The 13097-nt window shown below is 52.7% G+C and overlaps 1 protein-coding gene across 10 annotated transcripts in view; it reads left to right on the forward strand.

The window, feature by feature from the left end:
• Positions 1–523: 523 nt before the first annotated feature.
• The window catches only part of PCNT (pericentrin), a 120235-nt gene continuing 107661 nt past the window's right edge, over positions 524–13097 (forward strand). For 6 of the 10 annotated variants that reach the window (XM_027857438.1, XM_027857444.1, XM_027857442.1 and 3 more), the window contains exons 1-4: positions 524–581; positions 3043–3276; positions 5426–5608; positions 11400–11549. In XM_027857438.1, the coding sequence (XP_027713239.1) occupies positions 525–581; positions 3043–3276; positions 5426–5608; positions 11400–11549 (624 nt within the window). In that variant the 5' untranslated portion in view covers position 524. The remainder of the gene's footprint in view (positions 582–3042; positions 3277–5425; positions 5609–11399; positions 11550–13097) is intronic. The other 4 variants (XM_027857446.1, XM_027857447.1, XM_027857448.1 and 1 more) reach the window with 2 other exon arrangements.

Below are 13097 nucleotides of genomic sequence, written 5' to 3' on the forward strand. Positions count from 1 at the left end.
CGTCCTCTTCCCGCCCGCGCCTCTGACTGGACGACGCGTCCCAGCGGCGCGAGGCGGGCCCTTTGAAATTGGCCAAACAGAGACCGGTGCTTGGTCGACGTCCGTAGCTCATTGGCCAATTCTTTCGCATGATGGGCGGGGCCCGTGCTGGCTAGCGTGCCCGTCACTCAGAGCTCTCCCCGGGCGGTTGGCTGGGTGGGGCGGGCTTCCGGAAGAGCGACCCGTCTCGAGCCCGTGATTGGTTGGGCAGACGCGGACGCCGTTCGCTTGTTGGCCAGCGGAGGCATCCATCCGCAAGAGGACGCCGAGGCACGTGGGCGGGCTCGAGAGTGGAAGACACAGCCAGAGCTCAGAGGGCGCGGCGAAAGCAGGGGCGGGCCGACGCCTCGTCCCGCCCCTGGCTCTCGGGCAGTTGCGGGGGCGGGGCTCGGAGGGGGCGGGGCGGCTGTGTCAATACAGCGGCTGCAGCGGTGGCGGCGGAGGGTCGCGTCTGCCCCGGAGCCCGCGCGCGTCCTCGCCGGGCCATGGAGTGCTACGAGCGAGACGAGCGGCGGCGCAAGGTGGAGGCCGGCCGAGCAAAGGTACGGCCGACCCCGACCTCCGCGCGGGAAGCCCGCGCGCCAAGCTCGGGAGTGGGAGGCGGAGGGGCACCGGGGAGGGGAGGGAGGCCTGCGGCTTCGGGAGAGCGAGGAGGCGCGGGCTGGCTCTGCGCCCGGTAGTTCGGCGGCCGCCGATCCCTGCGAGGGCCGCGCTTCCCGCGGTGTCGCTCGGACTCCTCCACCTCCTGGCCGCCGCCATCTTGAATACGCCGCTCTTTCTCAGGCTCCGCCCCTGCCTCTCGGCCAATCAGCGTGGGGCGGAGGCGGGGCCAAGCCAGGAGGCCCGCGAGTCGCCCCGCCCTCCGGGGGGGGGCCTGGGGCCTGACCATCGAGTCGCTTGGCCCTCCGCACGCTAGAAGGGTCCCGGAAGTGCACAAGTCCGGGGCGGAAGCCAGCGGCATGCATTTCCTGCTGGGCTTGGGGCGCTCCCCCCAGGCTCTGGGCGGGGTTGAGGAGGGGGCGCGTGCCAGGAGGGCTCCAGAGCTGGAGCCTGGGATTTCTCGATGAAAGCCGCACCCCCAAACTGGGAGTGACCCTTGGGGCCTTAGTGTTCTGGCTCCTTATTGTACAGATGGGGAAACTGAGGCCAGCCCGGGGGGGGGGGGGGGGGGGCTCCCAGCCAACTGATCCAGGTCCTTTCTTTAACAGAGGGAAAACTGAGACCCACCCAGAAAGACTTAGCGCTTGGTGCAACCTTCAGGGCCTGAAACGTCCTACGCCCCCATTGTAGAGATGGAAAAACTGAGGCTGCCCATGGAGGAAAGCGGGGGGGGGGGAACCCAGAGAGGCCACTTCCCCACCCTGTCCAGGCCCAGCCTTACCTCCCAATCCTGATGCCCCTTCTCTGGACTCAGAGGGAGGGGACCGAGGGTGTCATTGCTCAGGAGAAGGCCCCCCCCCCCCCGGAGCCCCCCCCCGCCAGGCCGGGGCGGCTGCAGGGAACCTTAGGGCGTCTGGGCTACCAGTAAAACCTGCTCAAAACCCAGTTTGGAATCTAGAGTCATTTGTGGTTGACCTCCGTGGTTCTTAGTATCCTCCTCTGCAAAATGGGGCCTCTGAGCTCCCTTCCAGCCAGGTCTGTGAACTGGCAGCCCTGGGAACCATGGGGATGAGCAGCAATGTGCCTGGGAAAGAGTCATCACTGCCTGAGTGCTCATAGCACTTGAGGAGGCATGCAGTGAAGACGCCCAGTGGAGCAGGGCCTGGACAAAGAAGAAAGAATTGTGCTGTCAGCCCTGCGGGCAGGGGATGGGAAGCCCCCTGGAGAAGATGCTAGCCCTAAGCTGTGCCGCATAGGGACATGTTGGCGATTGGCTGGGGCCCCTTTCTCTGGCTTCTTACACTTATTACCTGATTGTTCAATCAATAGGGGAGAAACCTAATGTGTGTGCCCGCCCACTGGAAGGGGAGCCCTGATCATTTGTGTGTCTGGAGTGTTTCTTGTCTTACTCTGTCACTGAGCAGTCACAGGCACAAAAAAGACAAGCGAGGTGATGAACTAAGTCATCCTTCTCAAAGGTGTCTCGACTTGATACTGAGAGAAAAACATGCTCCACAAAATAAATGAAAATAGGCTATTGAAGGAAGACGGAGTGGATGGAGACTCTCACAGAAATAGCCTATGTCCAAGTCCCGTCCGTAAAAGTTTGTGTAACGAAATCGGTTTTATGTCCAACAACCTAGAGCTGGCACTTTGGAACTTTTTTTTTTTTTTACTGAAATGATCTTGGGTCTTGTGCCATTGAAATATTAGTGGAAAATTCTGGCTAAGTACAAGCAGTCTAGTTTCAAAGACTAATTGAATCTCAGCTCAGGGAACTGAGGAGAGATGGGTTCTGATGGGTGACATTATTTGGAGGTCCCTGGTGCTTTGTGAGCTGGGATAGTTCAGAAAAATAGAGCATCCGATTCTTCAAAGGAAGAGAGGAGGTTGACCTCGCTTAATTAATTTTTCGCTGTTTCTGTACCAGTATCTCCGAATCTGTGGCTAGGAGGTTTTACTGCAGATTTCTGATTTCGAGGGCAGTGGGGGCAAGTGAATGGAAGGGCCAGATTGCCTCTTGCTTCATTTCTGTGCCTTGGTGAAGTTAACTGCCACTTGATAACGTCTTGCCAGTGACCACGGCTAGCAGGCTGCTGTCAGCTATCACTTAATTTCTTTGACCCGTTTGTGTAAGGAGATTGGGGCCTCGTTGTCGTGGCTATTAGAACCTGGCCAGCTCCAGCCTGCTGTGTCACTGGTGCCGCCTTTGGTCCCGGGTGATGCCTGGCTTGGTTCCCCGGGGCAGAGCGAGCCTCAGGAGTGAGGGAGTCCTCGTGGATTTTTATGGACGGTGCTATTAAGATCCTCCATGCCCTGTCCCACAGGTGTGTTCACTTTGTGGTCTTGCTATGTTTTTCTCACTTATCTCTGTCTCTACTATTTCTTAACCTTCTTATGTAGCTTGCTCAGTTCCAACAAAGAAAAACAAAAGGCGACAGTTCGAGTTCGAAGAAAAAGGCGTCGAAGAGGAAGAGCGCGGCTGTCCATGCGGCTGTCACGGAGAAGGAGGAGGAGGAGTGCGCGGTAACACCCCAGGACAGGGAGCTCCCTTCGGACCTGGAGCAGAGTATGGAGAGCAGGGCGGGCCGTGACTCCGCGGAGGCGGAGGGGGGAACCGGTGCCCTGGAGGCCAAGGTGAAGCGGTGTGGGGAGGGTGGTGTATGGCTCTTGGTTTGCTTTGCTTGATGTTTACGTTATGTTGTGGTGACAGTACCTGTCGTTTTTAACTCACTAACCTCCGTGTTTGGTCTGTTTTTGGCTGCCGTAAGTGGGAGGCTGGGTTTCTTGTTTCCAGAAGGTGAGTGACCAGTGTCCTTTTTGCACTGATGTTTCATACCTAGGTAACGTGGTCATTTTGAGAAACTCTCTCAGGCCTTGTACTTGATTATTTTAATAAATGTTTGAGAGCATTAACTATCCCAAAATGGCTCAAACTGAGAACTCTCTAGAAGCTTCACATTCCCCACTTGCCTACCCCTCTTCCATTTCGCTCTCATCCTACTGCTCTTGAAGTGAGTGGAGACCAAAGGCCAAGAATGCCAAGGGGCTGCCGATGTCGACTCGGCTTCAGGGGCCTGACTTCTTCCCGGGGCATCGCCGCAGAGGCTCTGCGGGAGGAGGAGAGGGAAGAGAAGATTTGTTCAGGATGCGAAGCAGAAGAGAGAAAAGGGAATGCGTGTCAGCCAGTGATGTGGGGGACGTAGCGGGGGTAACCCTTGGGCTCAGCCTCAGGTCGTGGATTCCAGATTGCTTGAGGTCGGAGAGGACACACTTTGTGTGATGGTGTCTTTATATCCATGGAGCCCGAATGGGCAGCATGGGGCAGGTGGAAAGAGAAGCCTTAGAATTTTTGCTGTTTAAAAACAGTAGGTGTTGGAAACTAAACTATGAGTTTTGAAGATGCCAAAGAAAACCAAGCAAACATTTCAGTGCAGAACTATTGATGTTGGCATTCTGAAATGAAAATGGTCACTTGTCACTGCAGTCTTGCTGCCCTGTATTTGGATGGCACCTAGCTTTCATAATTTCAGTTATTTTGAACACTCCTTTCTTTTTATCTGTAGCGTAGATGCTTAGTCAATATTTGTAGATTAAGTTTATTTCTAGAGAGGTCCTCTGAAACCAATATCCTTGACCACCTATCCCTGATATATGAAGATTTCCCATGATTCTCCTTCTTTGGGAAATTCAGGCCACCAGGTAGGTTTGTGTAGGCGGTGGGAAAGTGTGGGTCTGTGAATGGCACTAAGCACCATCACATCGCAGTGCCACATGCCCAGGCCCTCTTGGGCACATACGGGTCGGGAGCACCACCGGAAGCCTGCTGCTGCCATCATGGAGCAGGCGGGGGATGTCATTGACTCTTCTCTACTCTCTCCTTAACCCCTTCTTTGTCTCTTAATTGACAAGGCTGAGAGGGAGCTTTCCCGTTTGGGAACACAGAAGGAGCCAATTACTGAATTAGCTGACAGGAACAAACATTTGAAGTAAGGATATTGGTTTTGCTTTCTATATTTAGTGTGAGTGTATGTCCAAACAACTCTAGGAACGTTGGGATTTTGGCAGTTGTGTGGAACAGTGACTTTCCTGATGGGTTTTCCCTGCTGTGCCTTTCATTGTTTGGGTGCTTGGCTGGTTTTCTGCATTTGTGAGGCTGCAGAAGCCGGGGAAGGGCAGGGAACCCCCCTGGGATTAGTGGTACCACCTGTTGGCATCTTCCCACATGCTGCCCTGTGTGGTGCCTCCCAGCCTGGGGCCATGGCGGGAAGGGGGATCGAGGGAGAGAGGAACAGAGCGAGGGGACTTTGAAACATTTCTTGGTTTTGGACTGAAAGTTGAACTTCGCTATTGAGAGTATAGTAAAACACATTCTAAACGTATTTTGGGCTACTTTTTAGAATTTCTTTAAGGTGTCCGAAATAACTACTGAATCAGTGCGATTTCTGTTAGTCCTGAAAGTTTTCTTAGATTTTGTACTCAGAAGCTGTTGAAGAATTGCCATGACTTATTTGTAGGCCTTGCAAGTAATGAGGGGAAGGTCCCATCTCGGCCACCTTCTGGTTGCACCTCATATAAAGTTGCCACCATGTGTAGTCATTTCCCCTGGTTATTTCTGCTGAATTGTTTCTAAAACCATCCTTGCTTCCCACTCCTGGGCTCTTAGGTCTCAGCAGCCAGGAGGGCCCTGGGCCTGGCAGCCTGCTGGGCACGCTCCATTAGATGCTAGAGGAGGTTTGAGAGGGCTGGCAGCGTGTGCACAGTGGCGGTGTCTTTCTCTGTACAGGACAGCAGACCGTCCTTAGCCACAGATCCCAGGGAGCATGAAGTGCCGAGGGCTCAGGGCAAGATTAAGATACTGGAAGAGAAACTCGCAGGCAAGCAGAAGGCTACCGACCTGCTGAGTGAGGAGGTGGGCGAGCTTCAGGCGAGGCTGGCCCAGTGCTCTGAGGTCGCTCAGCTGCAGCAGGTAGGAGCTTGTCCTGGGAGGGCTGGGGAGGGGCAGAGAGGGATGAGGAGGGGCACGAGGACGAGGGTGACCTTCCCTGGACTCTGGGAGAGGCTTCGAGGAGGAGGGCCTGAGATCCTGGGGGGTGGGCCGAGGGAGGCCACGGGCATGGATGCTGTGAGCTTGGGGAGAGGAGGGCTGTTTGCAGTGGCCTCTCTATTGGTTTGGGGATGATTTCTTTGTAGTGACAGGCTGGTAAGCTCCTTTAGGGCCAGGACTGGCTTGCTTTTGTATTTGCATCCCCAGTGCTTAGCGTGGTGTAGGAAGCTCGAGGAAGTGCTTAATAAACACTTTGCAGTTGTTTATTCTTCGTTACATTTGGCACCATCAGCAGCTTTTGAAATGAACTTATTTCTGAGCATGTAATAGCTGCCAACCAGTGATAGACCAGAACAGGGTAGGATGGGCAGAGACTCGGTGTAACCGGGTACTTCTTACAGTTTTCCATCTTTGGAGAGGCCGCCAGGAGGCAGGTTGTGGGCCAGGGGCCTCAGTCACGATCTAACTTGAGATTCTCACTTTGTGTTTATGTGTTTCATCTTCCCTGCTTGCTCCTAGAGGGCAAAGAATGCGCTTTGTTTTGGAGCTTATTTTCCCCTGGACGTGCACCCAGGTGGGCCCTGGACTAGGTTCCATGTCTTTTGCCTCAGGGTCAGGTTGGCCATAGAGGGAATACCTCAGGCACAGAAACTTGGGGAGACTGAGTGTCTCTGGAAGCTTAAGGATGGCGGTCCTCATGAGGGAGGAAGATGGAGTCCCTGACACCACAGACCCTTGAGGTGCATTGTGTCCACAGCATCTGTTGAGGGGAATCCTCAAGAAAAGCGCATCAGATTCCCTGCAGGGGAAAGAGCCCTGCCTTGGGGCCACAGCTCCCTGAGGCTTCCAAACTGTCCAGAGGAGACAGCCTGCCTCTTCACATCATGACCTGATAAACGATGGAGACCCTCCAAAAACCTGGTGAGAATGCAGCCTCAGCAGGAGGAGGGGGCGGAGAGATGCTTCTGTGGCTCCTGACCACTGTGCCCCAGCCCCACCGTCCTGCTTGTGGATGTTGGCGCTGTGCAGGGCAGCCTCTCGGCCGCCACTGGTAAACTGAGGGACAGAAGAGGGAAGGGGCCATCCTGGCATTCCTACTCCTTGTGGTATTTAGAAAGGTTCCATCGACATAATTTCTGGACATTTTAATTATTTCATGAATAATACTAGCATTTTAACAAAAGGATAGTCATTTGGCCATCTTTCTCTTAGACCAAAGACAATCATGGTGTTATATGCCCATTGGAGGAGGAGTGTTCCTTGAGGGTGGCAATCAGCTCTGATTGGTTGACAGTTAATGAGAGAATGAATATTACAATGGAGGGCTGGATCTGAACTTTGATCATGTCATTTACCTCTCAAGTTCCCCCAGCCCTGGGCAATCTATTTTAAGAATTTATCCCCACCCAAACCTGAGCCAAACACTATGGCTTCCCCTCCTGGGTGGGGTCTGAACAAGAAAGCTAGTCCAATCTCATCGGTAATGTCCTTCAAAGAGACTGAACTCTTAAAATCAAGATTTTAGAAAAAGGGAGCATCTCCCCAAATCATTGATTATTAGTAATCATTTCTCTCGCCCTGTCATTGCCCTCGAAGGATAGAAAGTTTGGAAGGAGAAAGCTGGGCAGGATTCATGGGAACTAGAGAGAGGCAGTACCTCAGCTGGCGTGTTGAGAAGCCCCTCGGTCCTGGTAAAGAAGATTTGGAGTCCCAGACAGATTCTCCCTCAGTGATGTGACATATGTCCGAGGCTTTTCAGGAGTCTGTGAAGCACATAAAAGTCATCCTGGATCTAATGAGCAAGCACACTGTGTTTGACACAAAGAGACTGTTCGTATAAAAACAGTCCAAGTTGCCAGATTTTTTATGGAAATGCCTGTTGAAATAGGGCTTACTCTTTGCTAAACCCTGCGCTCAGCCCTGGGGTTCCAGAAGGAAAAGGCAGCCAGCCCCTGCTCCCTGGGAGCTGGCATTCTGATGGAGGGACTGCAGAAGGGCCGACGGCAAGGCCACCCAGACACCCTGTCTGTTTGGCGGTGCCGAGGACAGTGGTGGTGGGGACTTTCTGGGGCTCACAGAAGGTGGGGCTGAGGAAGTCGACGGGCCCCATCCCCACGGTGGTCCTTTCCCTTGATGATGGCTGTGGGGGCCTGGGGCTGCCCCTGGCAAGCAAGGGTTAACTGCAATTAAATAATGGAGCAGAAGGGTTAGAGTCTCAAGTTCAGCCCCACAGGGGGTTGAAGTCACACAAGAAGAGAAAAGAATGAGTTGAAATGCCAAATAATACTCCCTGAATGAACCAGGGAGAGAAGGTAGATCTATGGCTCTCGATCCCTGTGCAGCAGAACTCACTGGCTTTTCCAGACAGAAGGCCAGGCATGGGACGGTGGAGGCCAGAGGTCCTGCTGCAGAAGGCAGAAGGGAAAGGCTGCAAACAAACCTGACATCATTTGGAAGAGAATTAGAGGGATTTTCTTAGGGTGGTAGAAAGATTTACACACCCCAGTCAGGAGAATCCAAAATGAAATTCTTTAAGAAATGCCCTGAAATTTGAGGTTTATAAGATGAAAAAAAATACTTTAAACTTTCAGCAGTGTTTTTCATTAGGAACCAAATTCATCTCTCCTCAAACTTCTCAGCAATAAGCAATTGCTTATTGTCTATCAGCAGTAATAGACACCAAAATGCGCGAGCCTTTAACGTTTTGCCTAGAGGCCCAGATCAGCCATCTTACTCTTTGCTAAGCCCTGTGCTCAGCCCTGGGGGTCCAGAGAGAAAAGGCAGCCAGTCTCTGCTGCCCAGGAGCTGGCATTCGTGAGCGCAGTCTTTGAAAGAAAGAAAGGACCGTTCGTTGACCTTCGTTACAGAGTCTGAGAAGTGGAAGACGCCCTACTGCAAGAGCCCCACCAAGGAAGGCGCCCACCAGCTCTGGAGGCAGCCCCTTCCACTCTGGGCCGACTGTCGTCGGTAATGCCGGGGCCCAGTGCGCCCTTCCCACGGCTCCTAGGATGTGTGACAGTAGCCTGGAAGGCTCTTGAAGCTTCCTCCAGGCTCAGCATGCCCACTGCCCTCTGGTGGTCTGCTCGTCTTCTTCTGGACACTCTCCATGTAGGCCCTGAGGCCCAGAACTGTACACAGCACCCCCGCACACCGTTCCAGGGTGGATGAGGACCCCGGTCAGTGGAATGATCATTTCCTTCTTCTTGGAGGCTCACCCTCCCATAATGGCACCCACCAGCTCCTTGAGCCTGTAGTCCGCTGACGTGTCCTATCCTTGTGTCCTCCTTGTTGATTTTTTTGTGTCCGATTGCCAGACTCTTCAGTTCTGTCCAGTGACTTTTGCGTTAGACTTCGTTCGGTGCTTAAGGCTGCCAAGGGTCCTGTGGATCCTGATGTCATCACCCCTCCCAAGGCCTTTATCCAGGGTCAGGCACAGATCCCTGGGCCATAGCCCTGGAGTGGTCCCAGCCTATTCTGAGTCCCCTGATCATAGGGTTGTCTAGCCCAGCCCCATGAATGGAGAGATTGCTGAGGTCCATGAGGTGGTGGGATGGAGAATTCATCTTAGTTGTTCACTCACCAAGTCCCTGGTAAGCACCTCCAGTGTGCCAGGCACTGTGCTAAGAAAGAAAACAAGTTCTGCTCTCCAGGGGAGCACAGAGTAGGTAGAGAGATACTGGGTATGCGACGGTAGGCTGGCAGGGAGTGTGTGAGCAGCAGGGGTGCGGCTCGTGATTGGTAGGATCTGAGGGGAGTGCCTTCGAGGTGTGCAGGAGGGTGGGGAGCATTAGGAAGGCCATTGCTGCGGGATTGTGGCACTCCCAGACAGGAGAGTGGGGAGTCTGGAAAGGGAGGGAGGCAGCTGGCTAGGCCCAGCTTCAAATGCCAAACAGAACCTCCTAGTTGGTCCCAGAGGCGATAGGAGCCAGTCCTGCCTTTTAGAAAAATCAGCTGACTGGGGACAGATGGGAGGTGACGAGGGCCGAGACAAGTGGTGGGATGGGGAAGGCAGATGACCCGACGGCTTACTGAGCGTGGTGGGATGGCTGTGAGGGTGACGGGGGAGTCGAGGATGATTCCCAGGTGGCGGGCCTGTGGGTCCAGGAAGATGGTGATGCCCTCAGCCATACTGTGGGCATTCGGGGAGGGGGGAGATAACAAGTTCAATATTTCTCAGGAAGAGGCCATCCTTTCCTTGGTCAGAAACATGGAATTGGATCTAGGGGCTGAAATCCCAGGCTGGAAACTCTGAACTTCATACAGAGCCCGAGCCCTCTTTGTGGCAGATGCTCAGATTACAGCATGAGAGCTGGGAAGGACCTTAGACTCCATCTAATTCAAGCCGGCTGTCCAGATAAGCAGCCCCCTCTTCGGCCTGCTCTGGTTGGCCTCCCTTCCCCTGCCTCACAGGCCTCCAGGAAATGGAGCTCCCCGGCTTCTGGAGACCATTGGCTTGTGCTTACAGGAGTGGTGTCTTTCAAGGTTTCTTTCTGTCCTTGATATGTGCCAGCCTCCAGCCTCAACGTGTGCAGACCCCCACCTCTTGTGGTTAGAGGACAGTCCTTTACTCTAGGGCTGTGGCTGAGGCCTGCACAGTCTGACAAGAGAGCCCGATGAGGTGGCATGGTCCGAGTCTGTGGTCATCGCCACCTCTGCAGGGGCAGCCTGGGAGATGGTCACTGTTGGGGTGACTGAGAAGCCGGACTCTCCCCTGTGCTGCTCAGAGCTTGGAAGAGACTCTCAGGGAATTGGGCAGATTGATTTACTCCACTGTGACTCAAGGGAGCAGCGTGCTGGGTCTGGGGGCAGTCCTGGCCCACGGCAAGCACACGAGCCGAGCCGCGGAGGAAGAGAGGGAGAGAGGCTGCTCAGGTCCCAGGGCCACACAGAGAGGGACGGCTGCCAAGAGGCCTGGGCCACAACGCAGATTTGTTCTCTTGAGAGTGTAGCTGGCTGGTCCAAACTCCAGACTGGACAGCTGGGAAAACAGGCCCTGAGGGGGGAGGTGCCGAATGGCCAAAGGGCACACAGGGATCGGGTAACTCATCCTGTGGGCCTCTGCTTTCTCTTCTCTAAAATGACGTCTGCTCTTCAAGGAGTTGAGGCCAAGGGGAGACTAAACCTTCAGCTCAGAAAGTGTGCCCTGGGGTAGAGCTTGGTGGGCAAAGAAAACAGGATATCCCCCAGGGACATTTCTGGTGTTGAAATGCCTTTAGAGTTCATGTAAATTTTGGTGAAGCCTTTGGTATGTTTGGTTGATAATTAAAATTAATTGTGTGTGTGTGTGTGTGTGTGTGTGTGTGTGTGTGTGTGTGTGTGTGTGTATACATGTGTGGCATGTGCACGTTTGTACACACACACAGAACAGGCTAGCCTTGGGCTCAGCCAGATTAATATAAATAGCAGACCAGAAAGCCTTGGAGAGGAAGGAGGCCGTCCTTGTAGGTTGCAGCCCCCCCCAGGGACTGAGTGAGGGCTGTGTGGCAGAGGCCTGGGCGGGCCGCGGAGGGTGGGGCTCAGAGTCCTTGTGTCCATCCGGGCAGGCCTTCCCTGAGGGTTCCTGCCCGTGCACGGCAGGCAGTGCTTGGTATCGGATCCTTCTAGCCTGCGTGTCTTTGGCCTTCAGGCTTCAGGATGCTCGATGTGTCCCGTACTGAGTGGGCTTTTTCAAAGCCCTGAACGAGCTTGATGTTATATATTGGCCCCCTGGTAGGAATTAGAGATGGCAGTCCAGGAAAGAGACACAATCATTGTCCGGCTGACCAGTGCCCTTCAGCAGGAGAGGCAGAATCACGCGCACGACCAGCAGGAGGCGCTGCTCCTGACCAATCAGATGCATGATTTGCAACATCAGCTGCAAGAGGTAATTTGCTCATAAGCTGCATTGAAGTCATTCCATGCTATGGAAGAACATTTTTGATTTTTAAGAAAATCTTGAGACGAGTTGCTTTTTGTAGAGTTAGGCCCTTTTTCTTTTGAAAAAGTTTGGTTTGGAAGCTGCAGGTGTGGAAGCTTCCTCCGGTTACAGGCAGGCTCGCCAACTTGGAAGCTAGCCCTCGCAGCATGACGCCATGCTGGGCAAAGGGCAAGTCGCCAAGGCAGCCCTGACCATGCTCGTCATAGCTAGTGTTTCTGCTGCCCTGCAAGACTTACGGTTTGTCCTCTCAGCGACCCTCGAGGGAGGGGCTGGAGCTCCCCCTATTTTACTGGGCAAGTTAGGAGGTTCTCCCTCTTGCATTGTGCACACAATGCCCTGTCTCTTCAGTTACTTTACCCTAATCTTTTTTTTTTTATTAATTTATTTTGATTTATCAACAATCACTTCCATGTGCTTTTAAGTTTGCAATTTTTCTCCCCATCCCTTCCCACCACCTTCCCCAAGACAGCGCACAATCTGATGTAGGCTATACATTTACATTCATATTAAACATTTTCACATTAGTGATGTTGTAAGTAAAAATTAAAACCAATAGGAGGAACCATCAGAAAGAGGAAACAAAACTCAACAGAAGAGAAAAAAAATAGCATTTCAAGTTCCATAGTTCTTTCTTTGGATGTGGGTGGCATTTTCCATCAGGAGGCCTCTGGAGATGTCTTAGATCATTGTATTGCCAGGAAGGGTTAAGTTTATCGATGTTAGTCATCGCACAACGTGGCCGTTACTGTGTACGACCTTCTCTGGTTCTGCTCACTTCACTCTGCATCAGGCCATACGAGTCTCTCCAGGTTTTTCTGAAGTCTGCCTGCTCCTCATTTCTTATAGCACCATAGTATTCCATCACATTCATGTACCACAACCTGCTCAGCCGTTCCCCAGTGCATTGCCCTAATCTTTTCTAAGGGTGGCTCTGTTCCTCTCATCCCTGAGTCCCCTCCTCTTGTTTGTGGTTCTTTTACCTTTGGGTTTTTGCTTACCACTTCCTTTTCTCTCCTGCTTTTATTGTATAATTCTTCCCCTTTTTTCCCTCTTAGTAACTCTGACCCCAATTCCCCCTTCCTCTCCTCTCTTCAACCGCTTCTGTTCATTAAGGTTTGTTTTTTCTTTTGTAATGTATTTTTTATTTATTTTGATAAGTATTTCCCAATTATGTGTAAAATTTTTTTAACCTTCATGTTAAAAAATTTCAAGTTCCAAATTGTCTCCCTTTCAACCCTTCACTCCCTGAGATGGCAAGCAATATGATATCAATTATCTGTCTTCCACATCAGCCACGTTGTAGAAGAAAACACAAACAAAAAACCGAGAAATGTAAAGGAAGTAGAAAAGGTCTGCTTCAGTGTGCACTCAGAGTTCCTCAGTTCTTTCTCAGCAGTTGGATAGATAGCATTCTTCATCATGGGTCCTTTGCAATTGTCTTAGCTCCTCCTCTTGATCAGAGTAGCTGAATTTTTCACAGTTGATCATCATGAC

This window comes from Vombatus ursinus, unplaced genomic scaffold, assembly GCF_900497805.2.
Source record: "Vombatus ursinus unplaced genomic scaffold, bare-nosed wombat genome assembly UNPS02012147.1, whole genome shotgun sequence".
In the NCBI taxonomy this organism is placed as follows: domain Eukaryota; kingdom Metazoa; phylum Chordata; class Mammalia; order Diprotodontia; family Vombatidae; genus Vombatus; species Vombatus ursinus.